The sequence below is a fragment of the Orbicella faveolata genome, unplaced genomic scaffold (assembly GCF_042242905.1).
Source record: "Orbicella faveolata isolate gen_17 unplaced genomic scaffold, um_ofav_v1 contig_1, whole genome shotgun sequence".
Classification (NCBI taxonomy): domain Eukaryota; kingdom Metazoa; phylum Cnidaria; class Anthozoa; order Scleractinia; family Merulinidae; genus Orbicella; species Orbicella faveolata.
This window is the reverse complement of record NW_028301536.1, coordinates 13774647-13794665: the sequence shown is the minus strand read 5'-3', so window position 1 is coordinate 13794665 and position 20019 is coordinate 13774647. Positions and strand designations below refer to the sequence as shown.

The window sequence follows — 20019 nt, the reverse complement described above, 5'->3', positions numbered from 1 at the left end:
TTTTGTATCAATGTCCATCGAGCCCGTGGTTTTACAAACTACAGATTAAGATAAGCCTATATGTCTCTTCGAGTTGTACACCACCAAAACACTGTTTGAAAACACGACTTGTTAATGCCGTCTGGTGAACGAGAAGTGAATGGTACCAGACACCTGTGAACTATGTCTGCTTACTGCTGAGCGTAAATAACATGCTCTTGAACGACGAAAAGTCTTATAGCAGCAGAAAATTGAAAACCTACCGGTGACACGTTTTTTTTACCACTCGTTTTTGCCCAGTTTCTAATACCCAACTCCTAAATTGTTTGCAATGCAATCTCCGCTGTGAACTTGAAGGGCCTTGAAGGACGTTTTGTCTCCCTTTTGGCGGCAAGAATGCAAAAACAAGTAAACTATTTCCACGAGAAAAGTAATCCGCCACGTTTTGATATATGAGAAAATGAAGCGACAGTACAAAACAGGCAAGCTGAAAAGCAAGGCTGGCGCGCCGCGTCAAAAATGGTGCGAAATTTGAGATGACGTCAAATAATCCTCTAACATTCTAACTTTTTAAGTTAAAACTCTCTCTTCAAGGGAGGGGTGGGGAACCTAAAACAAATATGTTTCAGGGATAGGGGCTTTTGATCTCCTATTTTCAATCTGTTAAGGGGCAACAAGTCAAAGTTTTCAAATTCAAAACCCGTGTGTGATGGACTTATTTTTGTTACAAATAACCTTTATTCAATCACAGCAAAATCATCACTATCAAAGCTAAAAAAATTAAAAGGTACATGATGGCCTCGCGGAAATTCTGATATATACGAAATTTATTTCGTCTCATTTTTCGTTTAAGCTGTTCAGCAGAGGCAGCACTTGTCAATTCTTGGGCCCCACTGTAACTAAAATTTCGTTTTAAATGATCTGCGTGAGGATTGCAGTAAGAACACTCGACAATTTTGATATGCTTTTTGAGTGACTATAAAATGAAGACCCTTTGTATAATGTACAAGATTAGTGTTTTACACTGTAAAAATGCTTAATAATCTTGTTAACATGAAGAGCCCCCAATATTAAGTCACTGAAAAAATGTAGAAAAAGGTCCAGGAGTTCACAATTCCAGCGCCCTCAGTGTTATCTTCTCCGTTTCCGCGCGACGGGGAGTGGAAAATTGTTGTAAATACGCAAGGGCAAGTTTATTGTTGTTTTAAAAGCAAATGATGCTTATTACTCTTGTTTATATGGAGCCCTCATTCTTTAGCCACTACAAAAATGTACAAAAAGATGTCCAGTTATACACAGTTCGAGTGACCTAACTGTAATAAGGAGCTTAAGCAACGACGACGGCGACGCCGAGGACGACGCCTAGTCAAAAATGAATTTATGCGCCAATGGTTCTTAAAGCGTGCTAAGGCAGAATATGCAATCGAGAGCGTTCAATTCCAAATGGGAATACGACGTAGAACTTGGTCATTTCACCATGTTGTTTTGCAGAGGACGGCAAAGAAATGTACAACGCTTTATAACGCACGTGCACAGCTATTGTTTTGCTCATTATAACCTTTTGTTTAGTGACGTTCTCGTTTCCGTCGTGGTGGTGGTTTGCTTCAATTAAGCTCCCTAATATCTTCTTCGTCTCTCAGATGGCATTCCGCGCGCGCGACGGGCAATGAAAACTTGCTGTAAATAAGCTTGGGCAAGTTTGCGCGCTTTTGTTTTAAAAACAAATGGCGTTTCCATTTGATTAAAAAAGAATTGTGGGTGCAGGTCTCCAGCCGTTTCGGAGGAAATGAAGAAAAGAAAACGGAAACCAGACAGAAGAGGGGTGGAAATTACGTAAGGACACAAAATTCAATTATGATGACCATGCAAACCACTAAGCTCTTTGCGGACTGGCAACAGCCTGGAATGTTAACTAGCCAATCATCTAGGATTAAGTACGGATGTTCCGCATCCTTCTCAAGCACTTTTAGTTTTACCCCCAAGAGCAATGGCAAAACACCCCCGCCATACCTAGAATTTTCGTCCTCAATTTGACGCATATTTGGCAGAAAACTAAAAAATCTTCGGGCAAATACAACTTTGTATGGTGTTACGGACTGGCGGCTTAGCGCGCTGAAGGTGGAGGAGGCGGCTACAGTCATGAAACAGTTCGAGCCTTCAAGTCGCGTTTAAAATGACAGCAAAACAAATTTCAGCGGGAACGCTGTTTAAAAGGCCTCAAATAATTGATGTAACCTCAGCTTTAACACCTTCAACGGAGTTTCAAAGTAGTCGATTGTTTTGTGAAGGTCCAATAGGATGATGAGCTGCCTGATAACAGAAAATATATAAAGAAAAGTGTGCGTATGGAAGGGAATCGGTTAATAACTTGAATATTTCTCTTACTAGGGGACAAACGGTCCATAAAAGGCGGGTGGCGGACCCCTTGCTTCCTGATCACCCGCACATTGTTAAACGTATTGCAGACTGAGGGGACGCCGTTGCGCCCTTTCAAGTTTACGCAAGACGAACCGAAAACAGGTTTTGCAAGCCTGCGTAGCTTTCGGGATTTCGCGCTTTTGTTTTGGCGGCGAGGCCATGAACGTGAGTGGCAAAGCCGCGAGAGGATTGGTGATGACTCATGGCTCCGCCACCAAAAATCACTCGCTCGCGAATTCCGCCAACTACGCAGGCTAGGTTGTTCGCACACGAACTATTTTTCTTACTTCACAGTGATAACCAACTTTACTTCCAAAAGTGGCTGCAGGAAATAAATCGTCGGATCAGAATCAAATCTAATCCACACCCTAGACTCCACATTAGGCACAATTTCGGATACTTTTCTTTTTAATAATCACGTAAATTACATATTTACAGTTCAAGCATGAGAAATTATTCACCACCAATAACAAAGTCGATATCATTGCCTCCTAAAATTGTCTCTTTAAAGGTTACAACCGTTCGTGTTCAAATAATTTCATGCTGGATCACTAGCAAGGGAAAAACTTACTTTTGTTGCCAGTGCAATCAGAGGTTACATCTGACACCAGAACAGCTGAAGGCTTAGGTTCTCACTATCAATAAAGTTAAGTCAAGATGAGGCCGCCTCCTTCGCGACGCCATCACCAGGTTTGGGTGCCACTGGTGTCTGTTCCTTCACAGCCGACTGTGCGACTGCAGGACTTTGCCCAGCAGCCGCCACCTGAGCCGTGGCTACCGATTTCCTAATCTGTTGAACAGGAGTTGTAGCAAAATTTGAAGTGACAGGGGTAGAAATAGTCTGTGACTCCGTAGGTTTTGGAGCAGATGCAGTCAACACTGTCTTAGTCTTGTTGAGAACTGATGCCATTTGCGCTGAGGGTACCACTTTGGTCCCAGAAACCGCCGTAGACGAAACGACTAGGGTGGGTGCCGCCTTGGGGATTACCTGTGTACTAGCCACAGGATTGCCAAGCGTTTTACCAACCACAAAGGCTGTTCCGGTCTGAAGGTTAGTAACGGGCGAGCCAGAAGAGATGACCCCCGTGATCTGAGTAGCTCCCGCTCTTGCAACTGTTACTGCTCCTGGAAAACTTGACACCGCGCCAGTCTGCGGGTTGGTAGTCCTGCTTGCTGCCGGTCTCTGCACAGAGACCACTTGTCCGGGAATGGTCCTTACTGGCTGTGTGGCGACGGTAGTTGGCCGAGTGCTCTGAACGAGAGTGACTCGACCACCGGGTTGTGATATTGTGGTGCTGCTCGGTAGTTTGCCTGCTAACGCAGCAAGACTCACAGGTAACGAGGTAGCGACAGTTCCTGGCGGACCAGACACTTTATGAGTGACTAATGTCTGACCACTCCCTGAAGCTGATCTGACAGGATGGCCAAGGACAACTTGGGATTGTCCAGCTCCACTTGCTACAGTTGCGCCACTGACCAACTTGTACGAGCCTTTGAGGCCAGCAGATGATATCGCCTGCGACACTACCAGCTTGTTACCGTCCTTAGTCAGAACGTTGATAGTTGATGGTTGTGACATCTCACCCACACGGGTGAAAGTAGGTCTCCCGGAGGTCAGAACAGCTGACGATGGGGAAAACTTGCCAAGGGAGGATGCCGCAGCTAAGGAAGCGCTAGATACTGGTACAGCACCCGATGGAAACGAGGGAGCTTGCGTTGTTACAGTAGCACCCTTGAGACTCACTACAGATGTAAAGGACGAGCTGGGTGATTGGGAGAGAGGTGTTTGTCTGACTGGCGCTGATACAATGGTCCTTACAGGCAGCTGAGCTCCGGGCGGTGCAACAGCGCCTTGAGCCGTCAGGGTAGCACCAACAGCACTGAGGTTCACAGGAGTGTGACGCTGGCTTTGAGGTTTAATGATATATTGCACTGTCTGTCCTGTTGCTGAACTTGACGACATGACGGATGGAGAACTCCCGCGAGGAATGGTGATGAACGTCTGCGTGACCCTTGCTCCAGGGTCTGAGCTCTTCGGAGTAAGGGAGATGAAGGTTTGTCCCCTGCCACTGGAAGCCAGCGCCGCCGCTGAAGCACTTGTCAGAGGCACCTGGCGAGTCACAGTGGCACCAGGAGGTAGAGGAAACCCTGGCAGAGGGTGCACGGGAATGGCTTGAGGGACACTGCTGACTACAGTTGTAGGCGTAGCTCCAGTAACGTGAATGATACTTGGAGGCGGGTTGGCTGTTTTTGATTTAGACTTGGAAGTCCTTGGCCGCTTAGCAGGACTAGGCTGGCTCAGCGAACGAACGCTGCTTATAGCCCCCATGGTGTTGCCAAGGGGTAGCTTAAGAAGTGTTTTTCCCTGATCTTGAACGGGAGCCTTTTGAGGTGTGGACTTCTTGGCTGATGCGTGTGACGTCAAAGCTTGCTTTCCTACAGAGCGTTCCATTTCAGAGCTCAGGTCACGCGACACTGACCGTTTCCTTTTCTTTTTGCGAACGTCCACCTCATCTATATCCGAGGAATCATTTCTGTTGTGTGCGCTGTTGTTGTTCATACTCGTCAAAACAAGGCCTAAGAAGTCACCAATCTCGTCCTAAAAACAAACATCAAACGTCACAATTACAACGCATATTTGCGTGACTCTCGTCTCTCTTTTAGACTGTAACGCGACGATTCTATTTTTTTTTTTTTAATTTTACAATAAAATTACACCACTTACAATGCTACAGCTACTTATAATACAATATGGGCACACACAGCTACTTACAACACAATTAAAAACACTTCCTATAATACTAGGGCTACGAATAAATACTAACGTTTCTTGCTAACATAACTTACTAATTAAAAGTGTCACGCAACGATTCTACGAATAAATGTATTGTGCGACGAAAAGCACAGGGTGACGATACGTGGTCGAGCATTACATAGATGCAAAGGAAATATGGTAAAACGATTTACAAAGTCTTGCATGTACCGTCCAGTCACTGTTTCAAATTTCGAAGAACTTCATCACGTAGTTCTCGTAAATTTTTGTAAGGTTTCGCTTGCTATATTTAGTAGCATAGTGTAATTATTTGACCATACAGCGGAACCCCGATTTTTCGAACCTCCAAGGGAAAGAAAAATTGGTTCGAAAAATCGGAGTTCGAGAAATCGGGGGTAAAATTACAGTGTTCGACTGTGGAGGGGGAACAACTTTTGGTTCGAGTTATCGGGAGGTTCGAAAAAATGAGGGTTCGAGGAATCGAGATTCCACTGTATTATAACACAGCCATATTCGCATTTGCTTCAAAAGAAACACATACCATGATCAAGCGATCCACCATGCTTTGTGTGAGACCCTCCTGTTTCTTTTTAGCTCGAGTCAAACGTAACTAGAACGTAAAGTAGATGATATAAAACTCAGTCATAGCTGCATCTGACATCTTATTTCTCCTAAAGTTATCCAAACGCTCTCAAACAAACAGGGGAGGAGAATTAGAAAAAGCATCCACTCGAAGAAAGGGACCTACTGAAATCTGAAAAGCGTGCCAGATTCATATCTTATTTGTAGTTATTATCTGGATTATCACGTATTGCTGTTATCTAAGAGTGCGTGACAACCACATAACTGCTCAAAACAACCTCGTTCCCAGGGAACGCAGTTTTGCTGAAAACCACTGAACAACAACCAAAAGATATCTCTTATGCTGACTTCACTGACCTGTTCATCTGCCCCTCCTACCACCAGCAGACTAGTGTCTGTTTTCATCTTTTCACGCATTTCCTGTAACAAACAAACACACACACACACACAAAGGTAAGGACAGAAAGAATGTATAATAAATTATTAGGCCCAAAACGTGGAGAAACTTCTTTAAATCATGTTGTTGACAGGTAAATTGTGTCAGCTGGATAAACTCCTCTAGGAAGACAATTTGTAATTTTCTGTTAGAATGTAGACATCTTTACTATTGTAAACAAATAGAGGAAGGGTAAAATCATAAGTGTTGAGATAGGTAAATGTGTACGGAATCAATGATGAATTATTATAATTTGATGAGGAACTGTGGATAATTTGTCAATTGTTTCAAAACCAAGAGAGTGAATCTCATTTCCTTTGATTGTAACAATTAATTATAAGTGTTTTTAATTTGATGAGACTGTATCTTTGATGCTCATCTACACACATTTCACACCTTAACAATACAATGTGTAGTTCCAGAAAATACCCATACCTCCCCCATGGAAGAGATTTCTTCTATGACCCCTCAACCCTCTGAAAATTCCAATTGAGCTTCATACATGTCTTTAAATGTTGTGGTCTCAAAGACCCCCCACCCCCAGGGAAATTCCAATCCCTTCTGTGGGGGGGAGTATGGCTATTTTCCTGAACTGCACAATGCACATTACACTACTTCTTCTACAGAAAAGAATAGCAAGAAGTCTCAAGCAATTTAGAGGTTGTTCTGTCAGCAAATCCAACCACATGAACTGTTTGTTTCAGGCGTTGCAAAGACAACAATGAGAAACACTTGTACCTCAACATCTTCTTGGGATGTGAGAGTTGAATGTGAACCAATAATAAACAAAGTGGGTGTCTTCAGCTCCAGAAGAGGATCTTCTACACCCTGCAAGGAAACAAATACCAACATGTGACCAAGATAATATTTCTCCTTACAACAACACTACATTATCAATGGATAAGGTGAGGAGAATAGAGAAATACTCAGCTAGGGTAGTCTCCTTTGCAGTTGCTACTTGGGTTAACATGCAATGCTTACCCCACTAACAGCTGCTTAAACCTAAACCACATTTCTTTGCATGATTTAGCCAGTGCCAGCTTCAAAATTGAGCCAGTCGTGCCAAAATTTGCTGCAACAATATTATTGTACGCCAATCAGAAGATGTGTCTTCTCATGTCCCCAGAATAAGAAATGTCAAATAGATCTTAACAACATCACCTTTTGAATTTGATGCTCACCAAACATCAAAATTAAACAAAGTTTTACCCAAATAAGACAAGCTTGTTCTGGAAACTTAAGTAAAATATCACTGTACATGAAAGGAGGATCTAAGCTCAGGAATTGAAATGATCTGGCAGTGTTTAGGCAAACAGCACACTGTCACCATTTTGGCCTGAAGATATCAGTGATTATTTGATCAAAACAAAAGGAAAGGAATGTAGCAGCAACCGTTAGTGACGAGGAACATAAATAAAGACAAATAGTCTAAAAAATAGTGATACATTGTAGGTCTGTTTAGAAATGTGATGAGATGTAGTGACTTACTCTTGCACAGTACTACAAAGTTCATGTACTCACCACTCTTACACCACTTAGACCAGTGATTGGGAAACCAAGACACACGACGGCACACACTGATTCCATCAATGCCACCTAACAGTAAAAAAAACAGGGCATAGTTTACAGAAATGCCAAGTTTAACTATGGTACAGTGTACAACTTACAGTTGACCTGCTTGAATTTTGAACCTCTTTGTAATTGCATACCTGACAGGACACTAAAGCACCAACTGACCAACCCAGCAGAATAATGGGACGATTGGGAAAATGACTCCTCAGCTGAAAAATAAAACAAAGTTGAAAACAATTAGGTTGATATGAAACATCAAACACAGATGAGTTCATATGCACTTTCTTTTCTTTCTACATGTACACCACAATGTACATGTGTAGCCCTGATACTATAAGGAGAGTCCAGTGGCCACCACTCCAGGCACACAAGCATTTGTCATGGCTAGGAATATTGCTAGGAATATTGCCTGTAAAAAGATTTCTGAATGTAACCAATTAGTAATACATATTTTTTTTACCTCCAATACTTTGATCCTAACCGCACCAATAATGTGATCCAGACACTGACTGATAGACACTCCACTGCCTCCATTGCTTGTGTGCATAGTGACAGGAACAACCTTGCCAAGGACAGACAGATGGTTGTGCCAGAAGCGAGCACGTTTGGATGACGTCCCAGAACTGATACTTGTTGTAGGACCACTTGGCACGACCAACAGCAAAGGCGTTCCGGGAAGTTTTCGCTTTAAGACAAAAAAGTGACAACTGAAACTGTGATTTAACTTACCCAGCCCTTCCAAAATGTTTGGTTATAAAAGGCAACAAATCATGACTAGATGGTAGAAAGAACCAGCTTCTCTTGCCTGTTAGGTCACCTGATTTTACATTTCAGCATGAAGTGGCAAATAATTAGAACAAGAATTAGCGATAAAAATTTTGAATGAATTTTCAATGAGTCATCGAAATGTCATTCAAATTATCATTGCTCATTTATTTTTGTTCTTACTGTAATTGTTTGTCAAAAGCCTCCATTATTAGAAGTGGAAATACATGTAATCAAGTTAAGACAGCAATATTGTCAGCTATAGGTTCATATTCATTCCATTCCATTTCGAAATGGCTGCATTCCAGTACAAAATATAAGTAGGTTTTCTAAAGGTGCACATCATTCTGTAAAAACAAATACAAGTAACATGGTAACCCTGCACAAAAAGGGTCTGATACAGTCATCACTAAACAGTGAACAATACAAAAAGAAACAGCTATAAAAACAGTAATAAATTAATAAACCATAAAACAGACATTTTATGACCATTTCCAGCACCCTACATTTCTTCCTGAAAAAAATACATGCACAACGTATGTTATGAGAGCTTTTAAAACCTCTGTGGCATGTTAACCTCAGTAGCAGCAATAAAAGGGTGTTAACTCAGGCAGTACCTGTTTATGTTGTGTGACCAGTCCATGGGCCGGGTCCCAAGGTCTTTTGAGAAGTAAGCTAAGGGCTTCTGAGCTCGCTGCCAGTCCACGACGCTGACTAGAAGGCTGTGTAAGCATTCGATCAACAAGAGTTGGAACCTGCAAGAAAAATAATCAAAATTAAGCTGTTTCAACTATGTTATATGTTCAGACTGATGCAACTAATCTCAGCCTAAATTGCTTTCAGCACATGTACTGCAAAAGGGAGCTTTCTTTATCAAGTATTTAAGACTGAATTACTTTCAATCAGTGATATCACAGCTGCCTGATGGATTATCAGCAACATGAAGCAGCTAGGAGTACAGCATTACTACTTCTTTGCACAGTGAAGTGGAAGAAACAGTGCCCTTATGGCTGCCACCTTGAACTCTAGGTTTAGCAGTCAAGCTGATTCCAGCACTAACTGTGTAACTGCTTTGTGTTCTTGGGCAAAACACTATATTTTCAAAGTACCTCTCTCCAACTAGGCTCCAGTTGTTCAAAGGGCAGAAAATGCTATCCACTGGATAACACCTGGGCCCAGGATTGTAAAATAATGGGTACAGTATTAAGTAATACCATGCCAAAATGCTGGGGTTCAACTTGTGATGGAACAAGAATTTCATTCAAAAGGAATAGTTGCTTCACACTTCATTGTCTGGAAACCAGGATAAACTCTGACATTTACGGGCCACTGGGGCACGGCGGAAAAACCGCTGCTCATGCGCAGTAGATTTCGGTTCGTCTTCCCGCCTTTCCATTTTCAAAATGGTGGACGACGAATCAAAAACGAACATGTCATTGTCATGGCTTTTGGCAACATCTTGCTCGTTCAAGGCAGTTACAAACAACTCGGCTACCTTGGGCAATGATCCGTGCTGATGTTTTGACTGTGATCGAGAGGATCGAAACGGTGTTGTCAGTTTTCTCAGGCGATAAAGACAGCTCTTCCGAAAGGAAACTTTCAGCTTTTCCAAATTCACCCGAGGTACCGTGTTTCCTTTTCTTAAGGTCGTGTCAAGTTCTTTAAGGTTTTGAACCGCAATTTCTTGTAGCTTGTTTAATTTTACGGAACATATAAAATATGACTTTTTTTTCGTGCTGATGAAAATTTTAAAATGCTATTTGTTTATGAACTTTTGTATCGTTGCCTGAAGAAAGAAAAGTAGAGGACGAATTCGTAAGTAGTACACACTAATGCCTAATTTTGTTGTGTGTTTCGCTTGTGTGCTATTCATTCGTGCCTTGTTTTGCCGCTTCAGTGGATGCCATGTACTGATTTGAGCTGAAAACTTGTAGCAAGTTTATAGAGGTTTAATATGGCATTGTAGAAAGTTGTATTGTATATGTAATACAGCTTGAAGGATAAAATAAATTGCTCTTTGTTTATGTCAGCCTGTGTTTGATATTATGGCTTATGCTACTTCTTACTACGATTCTTGTTCCTTGGCTACGCAGCTTTCCCCGCAGCTAGCTGCGGGCTTCGTTTAATATTGCAAACATTTCTCCATTGTGTTAACGAAAAAAGCAATCTGCCAAAAGGGGTTCTCGTGCCACTTTATACTGGCGGAACATTCGTTTATGTGAAATCTTGTAGTTACATCGAAATTCAGTCAGTGTAAAACGCAGACTGTGCACGGCAGACTGCAGAGTAAGGGGGAAATACATACTGCAGACTTTATAACTGAATCGTGTTTTATCGAGAGCTAACCTTAAACAGGCTAACTGGAGAAAACATTCAGGCTAACCCTGGGGCGCATACAGAGCAGGGGTTTCGAGATACGAACTGCCAAAAGGCGGTCCCCTGTGGGGGAACCGGTGGCTTTCATGCCGGAAATTTTTGAAATGTGGTCCTTGAATTGGAAATGGGATTTCTGTTATTCTGGAGCCAAGTTAGCATGTTATGTTTTATTTCTTTTTTTTTAATCTAGGGGGTTCAAACGAACCAGCCAAAGCCCCCTAGATCCTTCCCAGCTAACCCAAGTGATATTCAGTCTAACCCTAGAACTATTTAGGCTAAACTCTCACTTCTTTTGGCTTGAATAAGGTTGGTCTGTTTACTGTTAACACACAGTAACACTTAAAAGGTCTACAGTCTGCATTTTAACACCTGACCTGCAGTCCAAAGTCTGTGTCTTACACTGACCACGTCGGAAAGCATGCCTTTTTGCAAAAAGCACCATTTTCAGAAAACACATGAAAACTGCACCATCCCTCCTCCTCCCCCAATAGTAAGTTTAAGTCTACACTGCAACAAAATTCTACTGTTTCATATTGTGTTCCAGATAAATTCCATACCCTTGCAGACCCTGCCACCAAATTTTGTTTACTCCCTCCCCCAACTTCCAACCATCTTAAGGGGTCACCACCTTATTGTGGAGGGATAGTTTTTGTATCCATGACCCTATGAGCTATGTCAGCTGGAGTCTTGTACTTCTGGTAGGTTGAAGGATAGGGACCAGACAAATTGTGATCACCTGGCTTTCTAGGTTGGGTGTTGGGCTGAGGGCTGATAACCCACTACTGCAGAAATTAAGACTGTAGCAGATATAGAAGATATTCAAATCTCTATCAACATCAGTGAAGCAACAAGGGCTCATATCATAACACATGCATTTGGAGCAAACCCCTTCCTCTGAACACCCCACTGAAAATGCCAGTTCACCTTCATACTTTCCTTTTCAAAATTTTAAGTTTCGAATTCTCTCCGCCCCCCCCCCCCCCCCCCACCCCCAACTCCCAGAATTTCCATTGACCTCCCTTGAGGTGGATATGGTTATCTTCTAGCAACACAATTCACTTTTTGGTAAATTAATCAGATCAGGCAATGATGTCTCAGCAAAATGTTTATCTGATTAAAATGCAACTTAGAGATTTGCAATTCCGAAATAACTAAATGTAAAAACTATTGTTAAGTTAACCTCTCCCATTCTCAAACAAAGAGACCAAACAAGCGTGACTTGAATTGTTTCATTAAAGACACCCCCCAAATATAGAAAACTAAACTGAAATAAAAATAAAATCCAACACAAACACACAAGCAATGAGCATCATTAAAAAACTGGATCATTGGATAATGCAATTTGAGAGTTTTCATTGTTTTAGCCATCAGGGGTTATGAGCCATTATACCATGCTCTACAAATATGGAAAGCGTATGCATGATTTTTTGAGCAGTTTTATTGTTATTTAAGTCTAGTTTTATATATTTTGGGGGCCTTTTTAATAAAACAATCATGCCACTCATGCCTGTTGGATATGAGAAGATTAAAGCCAACTCAGCGCTACGCGCCTTGTTGGCTATCTATTATCTCATATCCAACACGCTCTCGTGGAATAATTGATAATTATTCACTCCCTAACGAGTGAATGATGCGTGATCCAAACAACAAAATGGCCGGCGAAAACTTATGTTCTGCCAGTGTTTCTGAAACGGAAATCCTGAGAATACAAGAAGATACTGTACCAGAAAATACAAAAAAGTCTTCAAAGTTTTGAATTTTCAATATTCATTTCAAGTGAAAATGAAAACTTTGATTGAACAGTGAAATTGTTTTGCAAACAGACTTTTCATTTAGATTGCTGATTTGAACAGTGTTAAAAGATCATTTGGCTAGATTGTGATCAACGAGGATTTTATCGCTGGTTAACTAGACTTGCCATGTGAGAAGATTCTGTAAAGAATTGTGCACATCTTCATGCCGCTTGCATGGACTAGCATCCCATCCAGGGGTGAGTAAAAATACTCCTAGTCGCTCCATGCTACAGAAACCGGAATTAGCTCCGGCCTGATGGGCCACTTGGCTCGCATGCAGACTTTACCTTACCTTACCTCATGCTGCTTGCCTGTTTTCCACGCATGAATTGAGAGGTCAATTAAACAATCTTTTAATGGTTTCCTTTTCATCTGTTGTTGAGATCACTTTGTACATATACTAAAAACTTGTCAATCTCAGTAAATAACAGCCACTATTCACCTCCATTGCAAAGAATAATTGTTAAATATCGCATAGACTTCCACACCAAAATATTATGATCTACAAATTTTTAAGAAGTCAAATCCCAACCAAGTTGTTTACCAAACTATAATTTTTCTGTCTTTAAACATTTTTCTTTATTAATTACTGGGCAATCCTGAAATACTTGTTCCATGCATTTGGCTCCTTAATTATCCCTTTTATTATTCCTTAATCTTTTTATGAAAGGGGACATATCATTTAGTATCCTCTCCAAGGAAGATGGCATTCATTTCATCCATGAAAAAAACTTCAATCTTCAAGTTGATGTACATGGCCGGCCACGTCACACTGTCTCCAGCCAGAGAATCAAGTCAGTGAAAGAGAGGAGGAGAGCTGTGAAAATCTGAGGTCTAACTGTCTAAAAAAAGAGGAAAAATGTAAAATTAAATTAATCTATACTTTGGCTTCATCCTTTGAATACTTATTACATTGTAAGAAGAAATGTCATTAACTTAGTATCTGCACTGTTCATACATTATACAATACTGCGTAGGGCATTGAGGACTACGCAACTTCTTTCAACCTATATTGTGAATACCTCAGTCATTTTGTAACTGGGAAATTTAAATCATGAAGTACAACAAAAGGATTGTTTCTTCTTGAGGTTTCACTCAATAATAAATCACTAAATAAAAATATTTCATTAACCTCATCATCATCAGACTAATTAAACCCAAAAAGGTCTACCTTCAGGTCAAAAAATAATTTTACAAGATAACTTTTCAAACTCTTTCAAAACCACGAAATTAGTCCATTCAATAACAACAAAATAAAAAACTTAGTGTACGTCTCTCATATTAGATTCTTGCACCGCTGCAAGAACTTTTAAATTGTAGACAACACAAGCCAGAGGATATATCCAAACGTAGAAAGAAATGTGTCATCTTGAATAGTACGCTGATATCCGGACTGAACATCAGTTGGCTACGCTTTTAAAACATTCATTGCATGTAAGATCTATATCCTTAAATCTAAAAAAATTAAGCTCATTTACAGTACAGTGTCAACGGTTTTCGTCACTTATTTATATGAACATGGCTGACAAAAAACCTAACGGGTCTCTTCCCAGAGGCAAGTCGAGGTATGACGGGTAATTCAAATGATCGTGAACAAAATATTCAACTTTTAAAATGCAGACTCATCGAGCCAAAAAGTTTCCGAAGCCACACACGAACTAGAAAATGTTGCCACTTGCAAAAATCAACCATTTACGGAAGGAAAGGAAGGAAAACTTGGCTTACCTTTCAACATAGCTTTCCATTATGCTGTGTTCATTGTGTTAAGTCATCTGTACACCAATATCTGCAGCAGAAGAGTATTGTAAATAAACTAAGCAGGTGCTTCGATCTGTTAGGCACAAAATGAACACGACACCAACGGACAAAACAAATCACGACACAAAGAATAACACACAAAGAAAGCGAAAAAACCAGGCTAACATTTGCAACATACTTACTTTTGCTTAATCCGCATTCTCTGTGACAAGTAGAGGTTCTAACTGGGTAAAAATCCACAATATATCTTGCTGTTCGATGCTCCCGCTTGCAAAATGTTCAGACATTTTCGAAACTCGTATGCAGCCGCAAATTGTCAGCGGCGAGCGCTTGAGCATGCTCCAAGACAACAGATTTTTCAGCCAATCAGCGGTTTTTCCGCCGTGCCGGCCACTGGCAGATGTATAGATTATTGACCAAGCCTGAGGTCAAGATGGCTGGATATCAGCTTAAGTTCTTTTTTGCCTGGTAACAAAAACCAAGAAGCAGTAGAGGCCCACAAAAATGCACAAAAGAAGGAAACAGAGGGTAACCGGTTGCGGGCAAGAAAGCACCACCTTCCTGCAAGGGTAGCCAATTACAATACCAGATTTAGTTCATTTTGCCAGGTTGCAGGGCTAGCCAGGATGACAATACAGGTAACCCTCCATTGACAACTTCACTCACACTCAATGTCACGTTCACAACATTCAGCAAACACTAAAAAACACACATAGAGTGTACATGGTACATGTATGCGTTTGCAATGCAGTAAAATATTTGCTCAAGTATTAAGGACAGACTCTCACCTTGGCTCTCAAGTTCTGCAGTACATCAAGATAACAAGCCAAAAGAGGAATACTCAAGCCATCTAATAGAGTACTGTGAAGCCACTTCATTAAGTTTGGATCCTAGGGAAAAGATTACAAGTTTCAAACACTGTACAGTATACATGTAAATTAGGTGCTACTGATTATAAATTTTAAAAAACATGAGAACATTGACGCAAAGTAGGTAAATTAATTTATCCTATTGAGATGTTGGTGGTGACAAAATTTCTGGACAAAATCTTTTAATATAAGGCATTTCCATTGGTCATTAAAGAGCATGGTAGTTTTGTTTTTTATTGCAATGCATCTTACAGCCATTATGTTTTCTCAAAGCTGTATCTTAAACAGTGAGAAGAGTAAAGATCATTCATTCAAGTTACATTTGTAAATAAAGTATTTTACCACCAGCAAAGCCAAGCTTAGGGGTTGATGTTGTTTGCGACTTGCGACCACCAGTCAAAAAATTCATTCCAAAATAAAGCTACATGGGAGCACTTTAAAAACATATGCGGGATTGTATGCTGTTCACTTTTACATAGATAGCATAAATCATCAGATCTTATGTTGGCTCTTTTAAGTTTGTCTTAAGTGTAGATGACATAGTGGTTTATCTTGAATTGTTCAAAACATTTTTAACTCTGTATTTTTGGTAATTGAGAAAGGCCAGTTATATAATTTTTGGATTTCAGAAGGCTCCACTCCCTCGCTAATGATTTGGTTTTCATTGGTGGGTGGTTGGAATTTGTTCTCGACAATAATTTTGTGCAGCGCAGCATTGGAAAGATTTTGTTCATTTTCGTACCAGTTCTGTTTCTGTGTTTGCCTGTCTGTCAGTGGGCAAAATTGTCCATTTATTTTTAATTGCGCTGAGAAGACCATAGTATGCAGTGAAACTAGATTTACTTACTTATAAATTCATTTATAAATTTCCATAAACTATTAAGTAACCAAGCTAACCTGAACTCAAGTTTACATATTAATATTGTTTTTAAACCATCTTTCTGTATGGACATTACATTTCAATCAACTCATTGTAAATTCAGTCCACTTAGCAGAGATTTTTAACAATAAAAATTACCAATTGAAAATAAAATTTTTATTACTGTCTGCATTAATCTAATAGAGGTTTCTGCTGAGCAGGGTATAATTTCAAAGGTAACTATTCATGTCAGTGGTGAACTTTACAGTGTATTAAAAGTATTGTGCAAACATATTAATTTGTATGTAGAAATAACTAAGGCATTCATGCATTTTATTATATGGCTTGTGTTTGTGGCCGATATAAAACACGCTCTGATTGGCTAATTCTAGGACATTATTCTCCCATAATGCCCATAGGCCAGCCGATCACAGGCCTGTAAAAGCAAAGCAAAAAGCCAATAATAAACAATTTATTAACCATGGACATTCAGTCTATCGCTCAGTCAATAAGGTAAGGTCTCAGTTCGAGATTTCCCCATAAAGACCTCACTCGCAGTTAATAAGCAGTTTGTTATCAAAATTAATTACAAAATAAATGTTTCACTCATCAGTACAAAAGGTTTTTAAAAAGCAACACATTTTTTATTTTGATGGTTGGCTTCAAAACAAAATGTACCATGTGTAGCAGGTGCATTAAACATTTCAGTGCATGATATTCAATACAAATCTAAACTCACCCATTCTGTCTCACTCAGAATTTGTCTTGTTCTTTTGGTTGCCTTGTCTGTAGTTATTCGTCTCATCACTGGCTCATTTGGAAGCTGTGGAAGAAAAGTATGAGGCTACAGTGTAGACTGGCATTTTCAGGAGGGAGAAGGTCACAGCAAAAATCTGTGCTCTAGTTTAAGCACCCAGGTGCCAAAGGCAACTAACTTTTGCCTTTAGACTACTGGAAAAACTTATTCTTTTCACATCAGCATAAGTGCTGGGCACCCAGGATCTCATGGTTAGGAGCCTTCAGGCTCCTTTTAATTTTCTTGGACCACAGCCTTGTCTGTGGGGAAGGTATGGATATGTTCTGGTACAACACAATAAAATGGTTATGTTTTGGACCCTAGAAACTGACAGCAGCCTTCCCTCTCAGCCTTATGCCGAACATAAAATTTACGCGAGTAACCATCATTCCATAGACCCTTGAAAGAAACACTCACTAGTGTTCTGATAGGTCATAGCTCAGCCAACCAGATAGCAGCATTAGGGTACCTAGCAGAATTTTACTAATGACAGTCAGTGAAAAATCTTACCCCTTCATAAGTCAACCTTGCTAGCCGCAAATTGGAGAGAACTTTTGTAACTTTGTCAAACGAGACACTCTGCTTGGTTCCCCAGCCATTCCTGTTACGAGATCAAATGACATCTTGAAAATTATTGCTGATTTAATGGCAATTCATTTAGATGACTACTGAACATTTAAATGTAATAGTTCTAAGTGTAATGCAGTTGCCGATGAGTTAGCATCGGAGCTGTCTACAAATAATGACTTCTCCCTAGTGACTACTAGTTACTTTAGAACTTGATACAAATACATACATGAATTGGACTTCCTGATAACTGTTCTATCCACATTAATTAGGTTTCGAGTATATTTTTGCACAAAAACTAAAAATGTTTTAATATTTATATTTATAAATGAGAAAATAGAGATGTTGTTGTTATTGTTGTCAGTTAGTACCACGGATTTAAGATATTCTATACGTCTACAAGTAAGTCACTGGCAAGCGAATGCACATGTAGGTATCTGTCACGAAGCAATCCACTAGTATTTCTCATAATTTTTTTCATCCTCAATTCAGCGATCTGCTTCAAGAATTCACTTTAATAAGAAAACCCTGCTGATTCCTTTAGTTATTCCTAGCGACTGTGGGGTTGAGAATGGAAATGACAATTTTCAAAAGCACCTTCTATTTTGTTGATCGAATTAGTCTTGTCAAAAGCTGTCAACCATTTAACACGTGCATATTTTATGAAAAATTAACCACACAACATACCTCGAAATTTGTTCTTCCCATGTGTCTGGAGTCTTTTTACTAGACACAGTACTCACATACTTCTCGCATTCAGCCATCACTGCTTTAGCTTTGGCCGTATCGTACATAATATTCGTAGAACACGAGGAGGCGACCGGTTCACAAACATCGATTTCCTCATCATCGGATATCGAGGGCAAGTTTTCTACGTCTTCTCTGGGCAGAAACAACGTTTTCACTGGACGCACTTTAGAAGCATCTGGATGTGCAGACCACGGTTTGGCGTAAGAGTGATCGAGGAGAATAACCTCGGCAAGAGAATGGATATCTCGAATAACTCCTCTTTCGTTGTAATGCGAAAAGGACGACATCTTGTTTCGCATGTGACCGGCTCTGCGAATGCAAGAATTGTGGGTAAATTTTGGGCGACAAGTCTGATCTTTCATAGCCACCTACACGACGTAGGATACCAACAGCGTTGAAGGCCCTCCGGCCTGAAGGACAGTGCCATGCCTACTACCGGTTTTCGTCAAATGAAAAAAGTAGATATTAGCAGGGACTATTGGAATCCACAAAGAAAACTAGGGGTAGCCAGGCATTTTTTCGAGATAATTAACCTCGAATAAAAATGCTGACATCAGCATTTTTCGGTAAAAGAAGGAAAAGATATTTCTTCGCAGATTTCCTTAGAAGTCGGCCTTCACACACAGGAAAGCAAACATACTTATAAAGATCCTTTAACTACATAATAAATGGTAACATAAAAATCAATTTTGGTGCGTTTTTAATATAAACAAAATCGTCGCAACAGCGCTTTTAGCGTCCCTAACAGCTCTCCTCTGGTTTAGCCAAAATACAGCCTAAATAGCTTTTCCGCACGTCTAGAAACTAATCACGTGTTAAATAGGCTTGCCACTTGTTTTTATTGTTTGTTTGTTTTATTGTTTTACTTGTACATTGTTTGTCCGGCCGAGGCTGAATATTCTTATTTTAAGCGAGTCAGCGAGCCATGCGAGTTGGTTTCGCTTACCTCAATAAAAGTTTTCTGGTCACTTCAAAAAGCTTCGGATTGTCGTCTTTCAGGAGCTCTCAAAATGTCTTAAATTCGCTTCGGGGGCCGACCGTGGGGGGACCACTACAGCTCAGTTGGAGCATTTTGTAAAGCCCGGTTTCACTTGCGATGGAAGCATAAGTATAAGTATCAACTACTCATTTTGCTGTTCATTTACAGAATATATCCATTCATTTGAGTCCAAATTTGTTTCATTATGGTCAACATACTCTCATTAACACCATTATGACCTTCATTTGCGCGTAAGGAAGGTTCAAGAATAACATTTGCATATGTATTAGCATTCAAAATCATCAAAAGATAAACAATACCTTCCTTTGACATTCATTGGCTGTAAATGTATTTTCATTTTAGTCGAAATAAAATTCGTTGTCACGAAACAACAATCATTTACACTTTTGAACATTCCTTTTCCAGCAAAAGACTTTCAGTAACAGAATTTGCATGAGCACTCACAATCAATTGCATTATTGCACAACCATATTCATGAAGATGACAATCTTAAGTGCGGTAAACTTTGACAATGTTATGACGAAATTTCTCATCAATAATAGGACAGACGCATAAAAAACTGATGTCAATTTGTTTTTTACAATAACAAGACCCCAAACTGGTCAAATGCCGGGAATAAATCAGGGGAAAAGACGCGTAAACTTACTGTCAACAAAGATATGTGAATTTTATTCAAAATGACGCGAACGTTGTCAATAGCTTTTCTCGCTTTTTGATTGGCTACTT

At 40.1% G+C, this 20019-nt stretch overlaps 1 protein-coding gene and 1 long non-coding RNA gene across 2 annotated transcripts; both read right to left on the bottom strand.

Moving 5' to 3' along the window:
- Nucleotides 1-2787: 2787 nt before the first annotated feature.
- LOC110061316 (uncharacterized) lies at nucleotides 2788-18944 on the bottom strand. The gene is made up of 12 exons (XM_089290605.1): nucleotides 18231-18944; nucleotides 17487-17577; nucleotides 16920-17003; nucleotides 15241-15342; nucleotides 9143-9280; nucleotides 8221-8445; nucleotides 7898-7969; nucleotides 7710-7784; nucleotides 6927-7016; nucleotides 6110-6172; nucleotides 5712-5780; nucleotides 2788-4996 (listed from the first exon to the last, which is right to left on the bottom strand). Exons 1-12 carry the CDS (start codon nucleotides 18653-18655, stop codon nucleotides 3050-3052), a joined length of 3381 nt encoding a protein of 1126 aa, XP_089146731.1. The 5' UTR covers nucleotides 18656-18944; the 3' UTR covers nucleotides 2788-3049.
- On the bottom strand, nucleotides 11992-15175 carry LOC149118166 (uncharacterized). The gene is made up of 3 exons (XR_016207543.1): nucleotides 14635-15175; nucleotides 14420-14480; nucleotides 11992-13532 (listed from the first exon to the last, which is right to left on the bottom strand). It is a non-coding gene; the product is annotated as an uncharacterized LOC149118166 (long non-coding RNA).
- Nucleotides 18945-20019: the final 1075 nt, after the last annotated feature.